General features: G+C 40.7%; 1 protein-coding gene across 1 annotated transcript; it reads right to left on the reverse strand.

The window, feature by feature from the left end:
• Nucleotides 1-4,574: 4,574 nt before the first annotated feature.
• cwc22 (CWC22 spliceosome associated protein) lies at nt 4,575-19,686 on the reverse strand. The gene is made up of 20 exons (XM_085435614.1): nt 19,593-19,686; nt 18,798-18,854; nt 17,582-17,805; nt 16,191-16,486; nt 14,943-15,197; nt 14,475-14,603; nt 13,980-14,148; nt 12,841-12,894; nt 12,590-12,725; nt 12,036-12,242; nt 11,885-11,947; nt 11,701-11,799; nt 10,235-10,316; nt 9,683-9,743; nt 7,351-7,428; nt 6,748-6,900; nt 6,524-6,651; nt 6,150-6,251; nt 5,677-5,852; nt 4,575-5,350 (listed from the first exon to the last, which is right to left on the reverse strand). The coding sequence occupies exons 2-20, from the start codon at nt 18,850-18,852 to the stop codon at nt 4,782-4,784; spliced, it is 3,036 nt and encodes a 1,011-aa protein (XP_085291740.1). The 5' UTR covers nt 18,853-18,854; nt 19,593-19,686; the 3' UTR covers nt 4,575-4,781.
• Between the last annotated feature and the right edge of the window lie 1,447 nt (nt 19,687-21,133).

The raw sequence follows: 21,133 nt of genomic DNA on the forward strand, positions 1-21,133 counted from the left end.
AATGGGATTTACTGATGGTTAGAGGAATATTGGCAGCTGGTTAATCCTTTAAGAGGGTCTTATGCTTATTTCAGGTTCTCTCTATTTTTTGGGATTGCAGTTAAGCAGCTTTGCATGATTCACAGTTTTTGTTTTTAAATTATTATCTGTCCTAAACTGGTCCTTCATACAGACCCTATGCTTTATCTTGTCTGAAGTCAGCTTCTTTTTAAGCCAATCCTCCCATTCCAAAGAAGCAGGTCCTCCTGATTGACCAACCTCTGGAAGGATGCAGAGAAGCAGCACGCAGTGTTTGCAAGCTGCAGAGTAGATGTCCATATAAGGAAATCCACAGTGAAAACTGGAAATCTAGTAATTGCAACATTAAACTTCCTTATCCTTACCCCGAGCCACTAAACAACAGACCTAAGTGTAGAGATTGATGTGGTGCAGGCTGTTGAGGCAAGACTGGAAACACCTAACCTTTACAGAAAGCAGGGTCCTACACTGTAATCTGTCATGTGGTCACTCAAGAAACAAATTGCTATAAATCAACTGGCCCATCAGTATTCTGCAGCCCAGAGAGAGAGAGCACATTACACCTATCCTTACATCTGTTCCTGTCAGTTTTCATATTGATTTTGGGAATCCTTTACTTGTTGTTAAAACACTGAATGGTCTTGCTCAGCTGTATGTCTCATATACTTAGAGTGCACGAACCAGTATGGTCCCTCGGGTCCTTGAGCACAAGTAGCTCCAAAGTGCAGGATAGAAACATTTGAGGAGGCAGCTTTTAGCTTTCCTGCTCTGAACTGCAGTCTGCAGGAGGACTTGAGGTGAAACTAGAGATGTTTAAAATCTGCTCAGGGACATTAAAACTGAAACCCTCTTTAGCCTAGCTTTTGATTAGGTTTTAATTCAACTTTCAGTTCAGCTCAGTTGTATTTCTATAGCACCAAATCACAACAACAGTTGCCTCAAGGCACTTTGTTTTATTAGGTAAAGACCTTGAGGGTGACAGTGGGATGGAAAAACTTCCCGCTGAAGAGGAGTCTTCCTGTCCAGGCAGTTGTTGGGATGTATTTGTTGTTGTTGCAGTTTCTGTAGCATGGCTTATTTTTAAAAGGTGGGGTTGCTAGCCCCACGCCCAACCCTCCTCCTTTCTCATCCTGAACTTGGGACCAGGCAATGGCGAAGTTATGTGAATATGTATGTGTTCAGGTTGCTGTTGCAATTCACCAGGAGATAAAAACTTGAATTGTAATCCTTGACTGCTAACTGCTGGATGAGTAAATAAGCAAAACTAAAACTAATACCTTGTGTAAACTTTAGGAAATACGTTGCAAAAACAATAAAATATGAGTTAAGAAAAAGGACAATTATTAATTTTGTAAACACAAAAACATTAGCTAAAGCAACTTTTCTCCTAAACTTGAAATTATAAGTTATCCATCAGAACCTAAAAACATAAATGCAGTGGGTTGCCTTGAGTTTTTAAGTTTTCGCAATGTTTTTTTTTTTTTTAACAGTGTAGCAAGCCAAACCTACCTTTACAAAGTGACAATATGTGCAAAAACTGCAGACTTTAAAGTCATTTCTTTCCACCAGATGCCTCACGAACAATTGTGTTGCCGTGTTGTGGCAAACTCAAATGCTGCTGCATATAAATAATTCAGCTTGATTTACTTTGAAGCCATGAAAAGTTTGGTATAAATAACCATATTGTAAAGATGGAGAGAAAAAAGGAGTCCTCTCACAGGATCAGCAGGACACACCTTCCTCTCTCTCTCTTTCAGCACAGAGCCTCGCTGTGCTTTCCCAGAATTCCTTGCAGCTCTTCAGTCCCAGTGGATCTGTTCTCCTCTATTTGCTGTGGCAGCAAACCAATCCAGTGCCTTTACTCCTAAGAACATCCAGCCAATCGCAACCGAGCATGGCAATGACCCACTTAGGCACACGCACTCACATCTCTCTACCTCTCACCTTGAACATCTTGTCAAGGTTGTGCAAGGGTACCAAACTGTGTGTGTGTCTGCGTGTGTTAGGTAGACAGCACCAACAACCAGGAGACACTCCTGTCAAACCAGCACTAAACACAAATAATCACACAGACACTTCAGAACAATTAGATTCCAGTTTGGCGTGAACTTTCTGATCTTCTCACAAAGTATCAAGTCAGTCAGAAATGTTGCTTCTTTATGCATTATCATTTGTATCATCATATCTGCTCAATACAAGGAGAGAGTTAGCCTAACAGAAAAATAGGAAGAATGAGGGTGAGGGCTTGCCAGTCTGTGGCCAAAACATGCTTTTTACCTTTGCATCTCAAGCATGCTAATTAAGGCTGTTTGTGAAGTGAGTTGGGCATTGTAGCTGTGACACAAGATAGAAACACCCTAAATTATATCTTGCTTTAAAGGAAAGAAGTAGAGTTTATTTAGGCTTTTGTGCTTTTCAAGTTTGTGTTTTTTTAATATAAAATAGGATACGAAATAAAAGCAAGTTTTCATTTAGCTTCTTTTTAAAAGGCATCAACAGTGTCCACAGATGTAAGGTCTAATGGAAGCGAGTGCCACAACATGTAGTTCTATGTAAAATAAATTTGGGCAAGACAGCCACCACACTTATCAAAACTGAACGCCTGATCAAAACTATCACAGAGATTTCTCACAATTTAGAAACCTAAAGATGAATCAGATACAAGATTATCAGTTTATGTGGAAACGCAGTTGTTGGGGACAATATTTACAGACAGATAATTATTTAGCATCCAGTTCTTTATACCACGAATGCCGTCCTGAAGAACAGACAGTAACAGTTTCACGATGTGTCCAAGCAGAAGCTTATACAAGGCAAGCAAAATGGAGCCCAGGACTGAACCTTGAGGCACACCGTGACATAAAGCAGCAGAAGAAATCACAAAAATTAGCAGAAGGAAGTAAAAAAGTGAGGAGAATCAATCCTGAGCCGACCCAGAGATGTCCATTCAACGTCTAAGTCTCTGAATCAGGATCCTATAATCGAAGGCAGCAAAGATCCAATAGTCCAGCGCTGAATTGTCTTTTTTAGTTTTACTCTAAATTATTCTCATAATTTGCTAAATGAACCTCATGCAATATCAAATAAAGCTAGAAATCTAGTGATTATTAGCATAAGCTCATTGGGAAGATGTTTACAGGTGAGAAGTAGGGTCATCGTTTCCTCATAGATTTGTGGTCACTCAAACATCTTTTGCAATCAGACCAGTCGCCCCCTGCTGGCTGTTAGAAGACTGTAGCCTTAAGGCACTTTTACACATTACTTCACTTTTCACACATGTGAGATATGCGCATGTTTTATCTACAGCCGGTAACTGTGGCAACAGAAATATTACAATAATTTAAAAAATTGTAAAATGCAATTATATATTGCATTTATGTCCGTCTATCAGCACAGTACAGACTTCCTCAATGAAAAGTCCTACAGTGCTGTAGACAATTTCAAATTCCACCACAAGACTCCACATAGCACCGAGGTCAAACTTTTAAAGAAAGAAACTTACAATTAGATCTTTTGCCCTTGCTTCACCTTTTTGTAATATCTTGCTGACAAGCAGCACACAGCAGTGCTGATGACATGTAGCATCCTGTGTCTCCCCAGAAGGGCGAGACCAAAAGTACCACCATGCAAGGCTTCAGCTGATACTGGATAAACATCCTAATGCTGGTGTCACCAACGCTGTTGATATATTTTGTTAAACTCGATTTTGATTTAGCGGTAAAAACAAAGCAGAGTATGTTCTGACGTTATCACACCGTAGGGGCAAACTTAAGGGTTTATCAAAGTTAGACACAGAGATCATCATGATACTTTAACTGTGGAGCCACCAGGCCCTGAGGTGAGATCTATCAGAAAAGCACAATGTCTACAGCCTGGATGTCAAACTCTCAAATAGCTCTTGAGATATTTTACCCTGGAGACTGACGCTGCAAATTTTGCAAAATAACTATTTGATGTGACGCGTGCGCATTTTAGACATCTGGAAAAAGTGACCCACACATCACAGACAGAATGAATAGAAAAGGATCTTTCCTGTTCATTTATTAAAACTATTTCTTTCTGAGCGTGTGCCTTCACAGGTGGATAATATGGATGAATGCAGGGAGGAGAAAGCAGTCTGGTACGACAGGAAAGTTCAGAGACTGTTGCTGCTTGTGGAGAAGTGCAAACATCAGCATGTTGTGAGCTGACAATACGAGAGGGAGATGTTTATTGTAAACACAAATACTGCTCTCCCTCTTAAAAAACGTTTGGTTCTGTTGCCTTTTTCTTTTTATAACAGGTTACATGTCAGCTAAAAAAAAAAAGACGAATGAAATAAAGTAAAATAAAAAAGCCCTCAGTGCTCTCGGTGTTACTGAGGTTTCGTTTGCTCCGAGGGCTAGAACGTGTGTAAATGCTTCATCAATCCTGTTGTGCTAGTTATGAGATTGACCTGCAAACGTGCACGGCAGCACAGAGAAAACATAGTTTGGTCTTTTGCGTTTTGAGAGTGAAAAAATGAGGACAGTAAAAGTGTTGAGCGATGGGTCACAAGTCAAAAGAGTTCAAACAGGTACAGGTTATAAAAAACATCGAATGCAACTTTAATGGGCTTTTTTTTCATTAAGTATTTCATTAAAAACAACAAAAATCAATAATAAACAGACAGAATGGAGAATGGGGTCAGATCCACAGCACCACAGTTTGGGCTGAGGTACAGAGGGGTCACAGAGGGAAAAGACTTAAAGTCATTAGTCCATCACTGCTCCCGCGATGAAGACTTATCTCCTCCTCCTCCTCTCATCTCTCTCTCTGTTCCGGTCTCTGTTCTCTTTATTCCTCTCTTTGTCCCTCTCCCTATCCCTCTCCCTTTCTCTCTCCCGCTGCTTCTCGCGCTCCCTCTCTCTCTCTGCCTCATTCTCTCTCTCCCTCGCTCGCTCCCTCTCTCTCTCTGCCTCATTCTCTCTCTCCCTCGCTCGCTCCCTCTCTCTCTCTGCCTCATTCTCTCTCTCCCTCTCTCTCTCCCTCCCTCTGTCTCTCTCCCGTCCGTCATCTCTTTGCCTGTCCGTTTTTCGTCTCCTGTCCTCCACCGCCGCTTCCTCCTCCTCTTCCGATCTGTCGTCTCGTCTGTTCCGCCGGGCGCCGTCGCGTTCACGCCCCTCCGGGTCATGTGCGCGCCCCCTGTCGTCTTTCTTCGCCCGCTTCTCGCTGTCCTCATCTTTGTCTGCTCCGCGTCCAGCTCGCTTCTTGTCTGAAGATTTCTTCTTCTTGTCCTTCTCTCTCGTTTTCTTCCTCCCCTCATCACTTTGTCCTTTCCTCTTCTTCTGCTTCCTGTGTTTAGAGTCCGAGTCTGGAGGACAAAAAGTAGAAAGAAAAAAAACAAACAAATCACACGTTGTCTTTTCTGAAGCAGCAGCTCACATAAATGAAAAACTGTAAAAATTCAGACATTCAACTGAACACAAACATGGGTTTAATAAAACAGAAGGAGACACTCCTGACTACGTTGTTTTATAACAGGAATATTATATTAATGTTACAATATTAAACCTCCCAACTACTGCAGCACTGCTGTGAGCTAGAACAACAAACTGACAATAACACAATGTGCCTGCGTATAAAAGTGAAATAATGTGATTTTCTGAAAGTAAATCTTTAGGTTTCAGTCAGGCGTACCCGAGCTGCTCGAGGAGTCTGACGAGTCTGAATCTGACTCGCTGGATGAGTCGGAGGAGGAGGAATCTGACGAAGAAGAAGACGAGGACGATGTCGAGGAGTCCGATGATTCGACTTCCTGGTTCTGAGTCATGATCATCTTTGGCGCGTTTTTCAAATGTTCCCTCAGCTCATCACTAGGAGAGAAAACGATGTGGGAGAAATGTGAGAGTTCAGTGTTTCTGTGTGAACGTAAACTGCTACATTCATCATCCAATGACATTTTAGATGCAGCGAGAGTCCCACACTTTGAGGCCAGCAGAATTTAACAGAATAAACAACCATTATTTATTGCATATATTAGGAAAGCACTTTACAGTGCAGTTTATTCCAAACCTAACACAGTTAAGCTAAAAGTTTTCTGATTCTGTTTGTAAAAAAATGTGACAGCCATGTTTCTGTGTTTATGCTGTTTCTTGAAGTGTGGCCCTTACGTGAGTCCTCCCAGTCCAATAGAAGTGAAGAAGTTGATGGCGAAGCGAGTGTTTCTGGGATTATCACGAGGAAAGAGACCTTCAAAGAACGGCTGCAGGGTCCTGTAACACACGCAGAGGTCATGATTTATTGTTACGTCCTACTTCATTTACGGGCTCTTTAATTATCACTAGGAGCAACAGTAGCCAAATAAGAGCAAGAAGTCGCATTTTTCTAATTACGTTTCCTTAAATTTGATTTATTACCTCACTCGACTATATCATTAACATTTAAATGTTTTCTGAGTAAAAACTTTGGCTGCCTCTGCAGCAGCTTTAGTAAAGTACAGTTTGAGTGTTGTGCGTGGCTGTGGTGGGAGTGTGGGTTTTCGTACTGGTCTTTCAGCCTCTGGTTAAGTTTTGGCAGACCCATGTAGGCACAGAGCTCTTGGAATAGGATCTTTACAAAAATCCTGCTGGACGACGTTGTGGTGTCCTCGCTCATCTTGATGCACTCCAACACCTGTGTGAGACACATTCAAAAGACAGAGAGACGGTCTAACCAGAGTGGAATGAGTTTCATGGTCACGCTGGGGAGGATCTTTTTTTGTGTCCTTACACTCCACGGCACAGAATCTGTGTAGAGCAGGTGAGCGAACAGTCGCGCCACGTTCCTCAGTTTGTTGGTCTCCAGTCGGTGAATCGTGTCATACTGCTCCGAAAATATCGCCTCGAAACTCTCCATGTACTCCTTCTTCAAGAGACAGAACCTCTACACACACACACACACACACACACACACACACACACACACACACACACAGTTAACAGATAGAAGCAGTGCTTCGCATCAAAATCAGGTTGAATGCTCTCTTTAGTTAAATTAATTACAGTGAAACTTAAGATAACAATAACAAAAAAGATCTGAGGTAAACATGACACATGGCCAATAAACATAAAAAGCTTGAGCACTTCCTTTTAGTTGTTCTTTTCTTTTAAAAAGTGCACAACAAGATTTATATGCACCTCAGTGAAATGGTGACATTCATCGTGCAGAGAATAGAAATACCTAACAAATATCTATGAAGGGAAGATGGAAAACAACCGACTCTTTGAAGCAGGTTTCCCTAAAGCACCACTGTTCGCACGATTGTGGAGATGAAGAGTGTGTGTGTGTGTGTGTGTGCGTGTGCGTGTGTGTGTGTCTGCGTGTGTGTCTCACCCCAGCCAGCAGGCCAAAAAACTTCTCGTAGGTCCTCTGCTGAGCGCAGCAGTCCAGGATCATGTTGCACAGCTCCTTCTGTTCATACAAACACAACTCTTTCATTAACTACAGTCAAACTACGGCAGTCACATCAACTTGCAGGCTGCGGCCAAGCTGTCAGTGGTCCTATTAGGAGTTCATTTAACATTTGTAGACTTTTGATAGTGTAGTCAGAAGGTCTCTGTGCACTCTGATGTTTCTTATTATTTATGACCGCACTGTTTCAGAGACACAGAGGAGACACATCTAAAGATAACATCCGTCAATAACAACTCATTACATTACTGTAAGTGTTTTATTGCTGGATGATTTTCATTAAATGGCCTGCATTTGTATAGCGCTTTTCTAGTCCATAGGACCCCAAAGCGCTTTACACTACATTCAGTCATCCACCCATTCACACACACATTCACACACTGGCGATAGCAAGCTACATTGTAGCCACAGCTGCCCTGGGGCGCACTGACAGAGGCGAGGCTGCCGGACACTGGCGCCACCGGGCCCTCTGACCACCACCAGTAGGCAAACACGGGGTTAGTATCTTGCCCAAGGATATTTGGCATGCAGCCAGGATGCAGCCTGGGATCGAACCACCGACCTTCTGATTAGTGGCTGACCTGCTCTGCCACCTGAGCTACAGCCACCCCATTAGTGAAATTTTGTTTAGTTTCATCTGCTACCACTTTTCCAGCGTGCTCTTAGGCAGTGTAGATATTTTTATGCCTTTTTCTCTCCTCTGTCTCACCAGAACAGCACCTCCTCTTTGTTCCAGACTTCCCGTCATACAAATTACAGCTTTCCTCTCCTGATTAACAAAACACACACTTTAGCAGTGTGAAATGGTGCAGTGTCTCTCTCCATGTAGCATCAGAGCTTGTGAGTGAGTGGGGTTAGGCTGTCATGCTGCATTTAAGCCATTGTAAGGGAACAAATGCTTATTTATAGGGTTTCAAAAATTACGTTTACCTCCTATAGTGGTTCTTACACCTGTATGGCCTGCTAGTAATGCAGTTCTAGAGACTGCCCTACTAATCCACCACGATGTAAACAACACAGACCAGCTGAGAATTATCATCTGGGTTTTTGTTCAGATCAATTTACAAATGATGCCTTTAGACCTCTAATTCTGCCATGAAAGCTGTGAAATTGAATGGAAATATGTTTTTTTCTTCAACAGTGAACTGAGTCAGTGCTTAATATCTCGGTTAGTTTAGGTCCAGACTTATATTCCATCAGCAGCTCAGTCACGTTTCACCTTCACCTTACTCTGGATATGAGATCGAACATTTCAGCCTGCATGCCAAAAATATACTTTTGGTGGAAAGGGGAGCAAACCACATTCGTCAAGTTTCAAAGTATTAACATTCTTAGGCTGGTAGGCTGACTGAAAATAACAATCTTTAACACTGGACCAAAGGCAGCCAAACAAAAGGTAATTTTTCAACCTTTGGACTGTATACCATCTACAGTATGTTAACTACCATCAAAAGCTCCTTGATGCTGTCAGGTTCAATCTCATGTCCAGCTTCTTACTATTAAAACAATAAAAGACAAGAATGCTGCCTAAGACACAAGTACATATAAACACACTGTCATCACTTTCATTACATGACTAACAGAACGAGACGCTTCTTTTTCAGTCTCTTACAGGTTTCGACCACCAAAACACTGGTTGTGACAGTGATACAAACAAACACACACACAGCTGATTGTCCTCTGTAAGAGTTTCTCACCACATCCACACACACAGCTGACCTGCACCTGTCACCCTATGAAACCTACTACACGTAATTATCAGCTCAACCTCCATTACAGGAACACAAAAACGATTACAGTGGTCCCTCGAGTTGCGTTCCATAATTAACCCGCGATAGGTGAAATCCACAAAGTGGCCAACTTATTTTTTTCTTTTTACAATTATTATAGATGTTTTAAGGCTGTAAAACCCCTCACTACACACTTTAAACATTTTTCTGACAGGCATGAACATTTTCACACTTTTCTCTCTTATTTAAACACAAAGTTCAAACCCTCGTAGAAAAAAAAAGTCCAGTATTATAGAAAGAAACCCGCGGCTGCCTTTGACGGTGCAAAACCCCACGGTTTCAGCTCAATTCTCATTTTTGATGGCTAGCTGAGTGTTCAACAGCTAACCATCAAAGGATGCACGCCAAGTTTTCACCCAAACTTCAGTATCACGATAGTTTTAGATTAATCCTCTGTGGACAAACTCACAGCGATGAAACTTTACAATTGTGCGTTTTCAGTGTAAGTCTGTTTGTGGACTCACCGTTTGGCTTTCCGGGAAATCCATCTTAATCAGTTTGTGAGCACACTCCTCAAAGTCCAAGCTGCAAAAACAATCAATCTATTAATCAATCAAACAATTGATCACAGGTGTACAATTGTGAGCTCATGCTGGTGTGTTTCTGTTTGTGTCGTTTAATCAATCGGCTTCACTTTTTCATCCTGTTGTCCAAGCTTGTGAACCGTTCTTCAGTGAAACCATGGTAACGAGGTTGCTCATACACAGGTTTCTATAGCTGTCTTTGTGAGCGCACTCTGTGGCCTAATACATTTTCTAGTACTAAACTCTTAACCAGCCTTGAACAGGCTTTTTGAAGGGAGGATTAGTCAGAGTCCTCCCTCCTAAGGTTTTAAATTCAAACAGGTCCTCAGAAAGACACACGCACGCACACACGCATGCACAGCCTTAATTATCAGTCCAACTCCATCAAATATAGTGGGAGCTGTAAATAACTGCCAACACCCGCAGAGAAAACTACGTCACTCACTGTATGAATGTGTATTTTTAGGTGTGTGTTCCACCGTGTTTGTGTACCTGGACTGGATAGCGAGGTAGATGGTTCTTCTGAAAGCAACCAGGTTGACTTCTGTCTTATCAAAGATGGTGACTTTCTCGTCTTAGAGGGAGGCAAACACAAAGGTCATCTTTAAAAGGGAGCTGATTGGATGTGTTAAATGTGTTAAAATCAGAACAGGAAAAATGTTTAAAAATCAAAATAGTTCAATGTAAACACAATCAGTTCTTAATGAAATGTCACCTGAGTAATTATCGTTCATTAGTGCAATATAGGATTTACATGAACCAATGATGCAAGTAATCTAGTTTAATTGGGGTCACACAGCATGCACTTCACTTTTAATTATACTCAAACTTAGTAATTACTTGCTTATTACTTGTCTTGATGTAACGGTATTAGTTACATCAAAGGTGCCACCAAAAGTGAGTCAGTGACTCATGTTAAAATGGCCACATTCACACATGAAAACGACATATTTACAGTGTGGTACAATAACGGTTCATATATAGGTTACGTATTATTTTTGTAACTCATACATTTGGATAAAGTCCAGGCTAAAAATTTGTGGTCTGGTTCTTCAGTTTGATAGTCAGCTGCAGTTTGCTTTCTTTTAACAACTTTTGCTAATCGGAGCTGAAATTAATTTAACCAAATTAACTAGCAGGTATTTCTGTTTGTGTAACACCCATACAGTTTATGGATGAAGGTTGCTAGCACACTCTTGTTTAGATATAGTCACTCCTGGGCAGGAAAAAAACGACAGCATAGCAGCGCCTAAAATGCTCATTGACTCATGATGTTATGTTTTTAAATGCTTTACTGTCCGTTCTCCTGTAGCTGCTGTACTCAGAACTATATTTAGTTAGTGCTAATGCTTTTAGTGTAATGCAGTCACAGGAAAAAAATGTATTAAAAAAATTACTCAGCTGCTTTTACTGGCAGCTAATTGTTTTAAATATTCCAAGAGGTAATGAGCCATTCGATGAAAGTCTGGAGGCAAAAAACTCCAAACAAATTTCTCAGCAAGCTGGCCAACTCCTTTTACAGAGCTCTGCTGTGTTTGGAGAAAAAAAGCCTTAAAAGTGAAAATAATCTGGACTGTCCAAGGCATGACAGATAATTGGAAATTACAGAAAGATCCTCAGTACAACAGTTCTGTTAGCTGGTTACACTAAAGCTGAATCTGGGCTGAACATCAAGCTATATTGCCCTAGATATTTGTCTTTGCTTACAGCCCTGGAGTCAGAATCTCCCTCCATTTTCAAGCTTATAAATTATATTTCTGAAAATGTAAAAATAATTTATTATGGAACAGACTTGGGGGTTATTTCATGATACCATCTCTCAAAAAAGTCTTTAGTCTAACTATTTATTATTTGTGATGTTTAAAATAAATATCACTGTGTTATTTTGTCAGATATCAATACAACTGTTTTCACAGGCCAAGTGTTTAAGCCTCAGCAGATTAACGTATTTGTCTCACCATCTCCTTCCTCCTCATTCTCATCTTCCTCATCATCGTCGTCATCATCACTGCCATCTCCCTCCTCCCCTGAATCGCTGCTACCCTCATCCAGGATATCTGAAATGATGCACCATCAAACTTTGGTTAAGCTGTAAACGAGCAGACAGGTGATTGGACAGTTCAGAGTGTGATGATTTCTTACCTCTTTTAAGAGTTTTATATTTTTCCTCATTCTCCAGGAAGTCTGGATCCATCTTAAATACATCTAAGTGAACAAACACACAAAGACTGTGTAAACATTTCTGAAAAGTCCCATGACTCCTCCCTTCCTCCCACTCTCCCTCAGGTCTTACTGAGGATGTCCTCGGGGTTGTATTCGTCATCTAGCGGCAGCATGTGAGTGAACTGGTCATCCTCATCCACCAGATCCAGGCCTTCTGGGATTACTGGATGATCTTTGAAACCATCCTTCCTGATAGCAAACATCACCTCTATCATGTACTGGACCCTTTTGTCAATGGTCGACTCATGGAGGACATTCCTAAGACGCTCAAATATGGCTGGAAAGAGAAACAGGGAGAATGTGCATAAACTTTCTGAATTCTGAAATTCAGAAAAATTTATTCTCACAAGTATTTCAAGAGAAAAGAGATGACAACGCGAGGAGAAATAAAGTCTCTTAGCAGTTAATACTGTTGTAATGAAGCAAGAAAACGCCACTTTTTTGTGTGAAATCACAAAGGCAAAAGTAAATTCTCCAGTTTTCAGGGCTCAGCCATGTTTGAAATGGCTGCAATTTAAAGTTTTAAGTTGTTATCATTTGTTGTTCTAATTAAAGAGCTCAGCCTACACCATCACCTCCCACCATGAAGAAAGAGACAGTTATAAAGCTGCTGCTTCAGCGTACCGTTGATTCCTCGAGGGGACACTTCGGTCAGCTTGAGACCACATTCCTTCAAGAAGGAAATGGCGACCTCCACACTGTCATCAGTTGGACGCTCGAGCAGCAGAGTGAGCATCTCCAGACACAAAACCTCGTGGGCCTGAAGGCGAGTGACATCAGAGCAGAAAGGGACAGAAAAAGCACGCACCCAATTAGAATCTGGACGTCAACCCTCGAGCCCTCGGTCAGTATTTAACTTTGAAATCGGGACCTACCACGTTCTGGTTGATGAGATGAGCCACGAACTTCGACGCGGTCAGGCACTGTTGCTAGAAAACAAGATGCAGATTTTAATGCATGACTACTGCTGATAATTACTCAAACACATTTAATATCAGTGTCATAAAAAAGACATTTCTGCCTGTATTTGTTACAGACAATTTAATTTTGTACAGATTGTTCAAGCCTTCAAGAGATCATACTAAAATTATCCACAGCAGGTAGAAACACACTCTGGACTGCGTTCACAAGCTTCCAGCACTGCCAGTTATTTCTCTTATTTAGATCCAGTTTCTTTTTTATCTCAGTAATTTGGACACATGCGGCATCAGTCTGCTCAAATTGGAACATTTCCACCTCTGTCACTTGAGAAAGGACTTTTAGATTCAGACTGATTCTCATTCAAAACCTATTCTCAAATTAATAAACAGAAAAGGAGGCCTATTTTTAGCCTCTTACTCCAGTAATACGCAAAAACAAGCATAAAAAGTAGAATATGCAAAGTCCAACTGATGAAGGTCAAACAGACATTTGAACTGCCTCATGTCCCACCATAACACACATGCTCACAGCGCTTGCTGTTTGTTATAATACTGTAGACAGAAGTTTCCAAAGTAATCAATTTTAGTCATTAATATGCAAATGAAAGCAGCAAGGTGCTCTAATATCTAATCAGATCATCTCCTCCACATGCAGCATCTGTGATTTATATATGATATGCTATTCATGAGTCACTGTGTTTAGCAGTGGCAAGATATAAAAAGTTATATTTTTAATACCAGAATGACAGGTGCATCATTTGGAGGCATCTTATTCTTTGTCTTTATGAGAAGAATGACATGAAGATGACTGTTAAGTGTTATTAATGTTTTGTCTTCTGCTGTAATTTTCCTAAAGTCACCGTCCTTCAAAACACAAAAGTGAGCCTTTGGAAGTGAAACAGACTGCGCACAGGGTCATCCAGCCTCAATAAGTTTCTAAAGTGCTGCAGTGTGTATTGGTCAGATGATCTTGTTTACTAGTCCTGGACTTCAATGTTCAGATGTTATAAGTATCTGGGCGTCTACGTGTGACAGTAACACTTCACTATCGCTGTTTGTGGATCACAAATCAACGGCGACAGACAGATGGGTACCTTGAGGTTGCGGCGGTAGCTTCTCCTGAAAGTCAGGATGAGACGTTTAAGGATCAGCTCTCCGATCTGAGGGAACTTTGAGTTGATGATGGCAACGACAGCAGCGTAGACATGAGTGAAAATGGGAGAGGCCGTCTGAGCCTGCAGTATCGAGCGAGCCAGCAGTCCCCTGACAGGCAAAGAAGCAGTTACAGGGAGTGCGTCAGTCACGAAGGTCTTTTTTCACTCTCTTTAATCAATCACGCTAATCTGGAAACTTGAAGCTAATAAGGTGTTTGATGTCTGTGCAAAAATTACAGGCCTCTGCTGCACAAAGCCTTATCGTAAAATGTACACGAATGAATGCATTTTCACTCTCATCCGACAGATACAACAAACTCCATTTGACTTCAAAGGTCATTGAAAATCTAACACTGACGTCTCATTGGTGTGTGTGTGTGTGTGTGTGTGTGTGTGTGTGTGTGTGTGTGTGTGTGTGTGTGTGTGTGTGTTCACCTTCCCCTGACGATATTTTCCTGCAGCAGCTCCTGGATGATGTTGATAATGTTGGATACGTTGACTTTGTTGATAAGACCGTTGATGGACTTCTTTAGAGCTTCCCAGCTCATCCTCTGATAGGCCAGGCTGTATAACAGACAGGGTGTCATCAATTACATGCAGTTCTTTAAATAAACAGCTTTTTTTTTTTTTTAAACTGCAGTTTTACTGCAGGTACATTTGTAATGAATGCAACTAATCTGATTTGTTTTACTACTGTCTGTTATGCAGTTAGGTGCAGGAACAGTTTATAGTTTGGCATGGTGATGTGTCCAAGTATCACAACAGAATAAAAAGAAAAAAAGTGTTTGAACACTTCTAGTGTATAAACATTTCAAAACATTCACACCTGGTCTTGGACTGCAGCTTCCAGTGACACTTTCTAATCTTAGTGTATAGGATTAAAGTACTGAAATGCTCTCTTACCTGCTCTTGTCAGTGATTTGCTGCTGCATCAAGCGCAGCTTAGCGGGAGGAATATAAGCGCCTCCAGTCCTCGTCAGGATTGGATCAAGCTCCTCCTTTTTCTTTTTGACTGGCGGCTCATTGGCCGCAGCTGGTCCCCTGTCAGCCAGAGGGGAAGCGGAGCGACCCCGCCTCCTGTGATCTGAATCAGCCTCTCGATTGGCTCGTCGGTCAAAACGGCCATCTCTGTCATCGCGCCGATCATCATAGCGATCCCTGCAGCAAAGAAGAAACAAAGGAGCAGGTTACTTATTTAAGTAACACTTTTCCTTAAAAGAAAAAACTCTCAGGTCTGAATATGACTTGATTAATCCAGAGAAACCAAATCATATCAACACCGTTATGCTGAATTGGATTTTTAAAGTTTTCGTTTTAGCAGGATTTATAAAAGTTGCCAAGCAGCTGGGAATCTAATGTCTAATAGGGCTGTGCGATCTGACCAAAATCTCATATCCCGATATAAGACATCCATCGTCCGATATCGAATATAAATCACAAAAATTTAACATTTTCTGTCAGTTCTGTGAATCTCGGGCAGCTCGACATGCGTGAAGTGTTTCCAGCTGGGCGTCGTGTAGTCGAGTGTTTTAACTGATTCATGAAACGATACATTTTTAGACATAAGTTGTAACGGCCACCGTTTTCTTTGTGAGCATTTATTACACGGCGTGCTGCGAGGAAAAGCCTGTTCTAACGTTTGAGTCTAAGGTTTATTTTTTAGCACCTGGCGGCTCTTTTTTACTTCTCATCCGTAAAAACACTCTACATACTCTTTCATGTTATTCCGTTTATTTTGAAATGTCTCAACAGGATCTTGAGCTTTATTGTGAAAGGTTTATGTGGAAAATAAACAACCAGACGTGCTACCGTTGTTGTTGCTAACGACAACGCATAAAAACAGCCGCTTGTCCGTCCGTAGTGTGGTTATATTAAATATAAGAGAAAGAGAGAACTTTAAGAAATTAATATAGCCACTACAGTGACCATCAAAACCATGAAAAAAATATTGCCGTAAACTTTGTTTTGTGACACCACGAAACAAACGATAGTGTAAAATGAAACAACAGATGCTTTTATATCGTCATCCGATATATATCGTACAGCCCTAATATGTATGTATGTATATATATATAACTTGTTAACCCATATGGACTAAGGGCCACATCGGTGCTAAAATGAACACAAGCCAATCACAAAAGCTGCCTTTACCGTGCATAACGTCTTCTGTCATAACGGTCCCTCTCCCTGGATCGGGATCTGTCACGTCCTCTTGACCTCGACCTCTCTCTTCCTCTGGATCTCGACCTGTCCTGTCCTCTGGATCTTGATCTTGATCTCGCCCTCCCTCTAGATGTAGATCTGTCCTTTTCCCTGGATCTGTTTCTGTCTCTTTCTCTGGATCTATTTTTCTCTCTGGATCTGGATCTGTCCGTATCCCTGGATCTGGACCGATCTTCTTCCTTGGACCTGGATCTGTCTTGCTCTTTGGATCTTGATCTTGATCTCTGGAACAACAAATAAGCCCAGTGACAGCATTATTTTTTTTAAGTTTTCATGTGTTAAAATGATTTGGAACAATCTGAATGCAAGAATGATTTGGACAACACGGAGAACACCAGAGCAGCACAAAACCAAGCTGTCATTTTTAAAAGTTTGAGTTGAGCTGAAAAAGAGAGACAACCCAGCAATGTGAAGTCGGTCTGCCTCAGGTCCTGCATCAAGTAAAAGCCTGTATGCACCTGGGGAGCTCGTGTCTAAGCTGACAGTAATGGAAACAAAGTCCTCTTTGATTTGTGATTCTGTCAGTCAACAAGTTAAATCTTTATTCAGTGTCTTCTTCACTGGATGCACTCATAAATCAGGCCAGCTGACACTAAACATGCTACTGTGTCTTACATCGGTGCCTCAAGCTTAAACTGGGTCCTGTTCTCATGGTAACCATCTCTTCAGACCAAGCAGTTTTTCACACCAGCTGTCCAGAACTGCAGCCTGAATAATCTACTGTGCAACGTGCAGACTAATGCACAGCCACATTTTCAAATGCAACATAATCAAGTAAATAAGCCTCTTCTTCAGGTACTTTATTCAAAACTATTCTGACATTCAAGATCACTTTTAGGCAAGAATAGTAACAAAATGCTTCAGTTCCCATTTCCACACAAAAATACACCAACTGAATAAATACTGTCAGTTCCTGAACTCTTCTTTGGACAGTATCTAAAACATAACATGGATCACTAAACTCCGTTGACCAAAGCATCTGACTGCATTAACTTTTTAAGATTTTGGTGTTTCTGAATTTCTTGTTTTGGCTGGATAATTTTTATTACTGCCGTGAATCTCAACTATTGTTCGGTATAGTTGGGGAAATCAACTTACTTACTCCACCTACTACTAATGGCGTTTCTCACTCCAAACTCAACATTTTTGATTGATGAGGAATTATAATATACAATATATATATTTAGAAATATAAAAAAAGGCTTTCAGCATATGTTTCACCCTCTGTAACTGTCTGAAAGCACTCGATTCTTCCATTTCTACCGTAGTAGTCTGTACATTATGAAATGTGACAGACTAGTAAAAGCCACATTTCTTACTTTGATCTGAGCCACGCTGCTTCGAATCTTTCTCAGTGCTGATGAATGATGTTCATCCTCATCACTGCTGCTGCTGCTGTCTGAACTGCTTGAGGATGGGCTCCTGGAGGGCCTGCGGTCCACAGGACTTGGCTGAGGGGACCGTCGCTCATTGGGGCTTCTTTCAACTGAGCCAGCCTGCTGGGGTCTGCCCGATGCTGGACTAGACTCATTCTCTGAAGGTCCTGCAAAGAGAAAAACAGATCAAGAGCAGTATTAGTATATCCATTCAATATATCCTTCTTCTTCCACTTACCCAATTTAGGGATACTTTGGGGCAGAAGGCAGGGTAGACATCGAACAGGTCACCAGTCTCTCACAGGGCTAACCGGAGACCTATGCTTTGGACTATGACTATTCAATAGCTACGTCATAACCGCAAACTTTGCGAAACTTGTTAATCCATATGTCTGGTGGCCACGTAGGTGAAGGACACTCAAACAACTAAACAAATAAAATGGACACCAGCTAACCACAAAAACGCACATCTATCTGTTACCATTCGTACCATGCACCCTACAGCGCAACCTAATTACATGTTGCACCAATAGATTCTTCTCATGCATTTCAGGCTACTTTTTCACTGCAGTTTTTGAATTTATCAGTGAGAGAATAACAATCATCATCTCAACATAACAGATAATAATTATAGCATCAATATAAGGACTCACAAATGTCAGCAAATTCCTGATGGGAAATTGCCAAAACTTTTAAAATGGACGTGTAGGAATGTACAAAGAAGATGAAAAACTTGAGACAAATATATTTGCCTTTAAAAAAAATGACCACTACAAAACTGGAGGGAAAAGGTCCGTGTATTTTATTTGTTTATATCAACTGGTACCGAATGAAAAACATGTACACACACCCACACATTAATTTAGACTTAATGTACCAGCACAAACACAACACGTAAATTATGTCGTTAGCGCTACAAAGGTTCACCGCAGAAATCTAAATCAGGTCTAACGGGTGGAAGTACACCAGAGTTCCCAGCAAGGGGTACAGAGAAAATATACAGAAAGACCCAGCTGCTGGATTCAAACCCAGGACCTTCTTGCTGTGAGGTGACAGCTAATGATTGCAGCACCGTATTGCTCAAGTATAACGGATGGAGATTAAAGCGACTCTTATTACAAGAACATTAAGTGTAGGGTTCACAGCAGCATTTACTCACCACTGTTTTCTCTCTGTGCAGGACTGGGACTTCGACTTCTGTCTGCAGAGTCCATACCTGGAAGGGAGGAAAAAAGACAACTAAGACATTCACTTTGATAGGAAAAATGCAGGTTTTAATTAAAGAAACATTTTTTTCTACAAACCCCGTTACATTAGGAAAAAAACATGTTGATGAGTTAATAAGATTTTATGAGACTTTCTGACATAGTACTCTGACACGATTAACGTATTTCTACGAAAGACTCGGTTTACAGACTTGTTGATCTGACATTAGTCTGCTCCAGATAAACTTTACATGAAATCACCAATACTCAATGCAGAACAAAGGATACATTTACTGTATATTAGCCGTTTTGTAAGTGATTAACGATAAAATAAGAGGGACGATGACTTCCTGGTAATGTTTAATCGCCGTACTGAGAGTCAAAAAATTTCATTGCCAACGGACGGAAGAGGTAACAATATGATAACTGGGCATTTCCTGAGGTAAATATTACCAAATGATCAAGTTTGTACGTCTTAATAGCCGATTAAACACATTTTGGGAAGTTTTCTTGAAACGGCAACACCACGCGTTACTAAAACGTCTTTTCAAATCAACTCCTCAGTTTTATCGCCATGTGTGTTAAGCTGAGCTAAAGTTAGCTTGTGTGCTAATGCTGTCTCGGCTACTGCGATCTAAGCTTCTCGCTACTATTTGCTGTCACTAAAACCTTTAAGATTTTATTTCCTTAACACTTTGACAGAAGGTCTGTCCAGCTAAATTGCTTTGTTTGGGTTTTAATGTCCTTACCATGCAATTTCCCGGCTTTCCTTAAATCACTGTCGTTCGTCTGGCGGAAAACTTCCTATAATAACCAACATTACTTCCGGGTGACAGATCGCTTCCGGATTTCACAATAAACGCAGCTTGTGAAGTTTGGTTTACTGTTTTTGTTGTTGTTATTTTTCTTTTCCAGTTTAACTTTGTTTCAGGATTTAACATTTATAAATAAAGTTGTAACACAAGAAATAAAGTGTATAAAATAAAATAAACACACATGGCCTTTTGTACACATGAAATTTGTTCATTTATTGTTTCATTTTGTTGTTGTTTTTTAATTTTCATGTCCTCAATTGTACACACACAAACTTCTTTTGTGTGTGTACAATTGAGTAAGTACGGGCCAGTTGCTTGAAAACAAGACAACAACTGTAAACAGTTGACTTTTTTCCTCAGAATTCTGGAAAAGAAGAAAAAAAGACGTGCGCACTTTTTTTCCCAGTGGCCCCAATCCTATTAAATAAATATTTTAAACCTTATGTTTAAAATATTTGAAGGAAGTTTATATTCTCCAGCACAGGCCTTCAGACATCAAAACGATTTGAGCCTAAACGGAGGGAATAATAACACATAAAATACAACCCTGTTGGTGTATCCATCACTCTATTGCATACAGAGATGAAAGAGGAAAAAACACATAGTTTCTGAGTTATTTATAGCAGTGTGCTCGGGTTTAAAAGGCCCCCGACGATGACGTAGTCTCCGCGGTACTTAAGCATCTAGCTAGCACTACTAAAGAGGAGCATAAAAGGAGTAACGTGTTTCAGTTCAAACACAAAATTTATAAAAGCTCAACACGCAAACACACACTTGCTAACGGTAAAACTGGCAGAGAAAATAATAAGAGTTAAGTTCACTCAGAGATGGAGAGCAATGTAAGGAAGAGAAGACAGGAAGAATACCAAAAGGCAAGTACTGCTCAGCGGTATTTGATAAAGTGGAAATTTTAAAACCTGCATGTAATGCCCTCTTTTTTTTTTTGAATGGCATATTAGCTTTGTATATGATATGAAGTTGTGAAACAGTCCAGGAAAACAAACTTAAGTATACTAACTTTGTGTTAGCAGTTGAGTGCAGGATAAACATGTTAGCTAGCAGTAATGGGATTTAAAGTAAAGAACAGTGTGTGTGACTGGGGCACAGAGGCTGTGGTGCTCATGGTCATATTTACGTTACATAAAAGGTAGCAGAGATTCATCTAAATGTAAGTTTATGATTGATTCACAGAATTCCACTAACTTTATACTGTCTATAAAGACGGTATAATAGGGAATGGAAGTCAACTAGGATATCTCATGAAACATCTTACATTTTGTGGGATTCAGTTGTGTAAATTCACAAAGAGCAGCAGGTCAGCTGGTCGCAGCTTGTACGCAAGGAAAATCTATTGAAGCTCACATTAGAAATGATTGTGAGTAGTGATTCTTTTTCCCTCTGAACTGAGCCACGTCACTACAACCACAGCATTAGAGTTCCTCCACTTGCTGAATCCCACTTAGTCCCTCACATTC

This window comes from Copadichromis virginalis, linkage group LG16, assembly GCF_057382275.1.
Source record: "Copadichromis virginalis isolate Kocher_CV1m ecotype Utaka linkage group LG16, C_Virginalis_male_GT1.1, whole genome shotgun sequence".
Taxonomy (NCBI): domain Eukaryota; kingdom Metazoa; phylum Chordata; class Actinopteri; order Cichliformes; family Cichlidae; genus Copadichromis; species Copadichromis virginalis.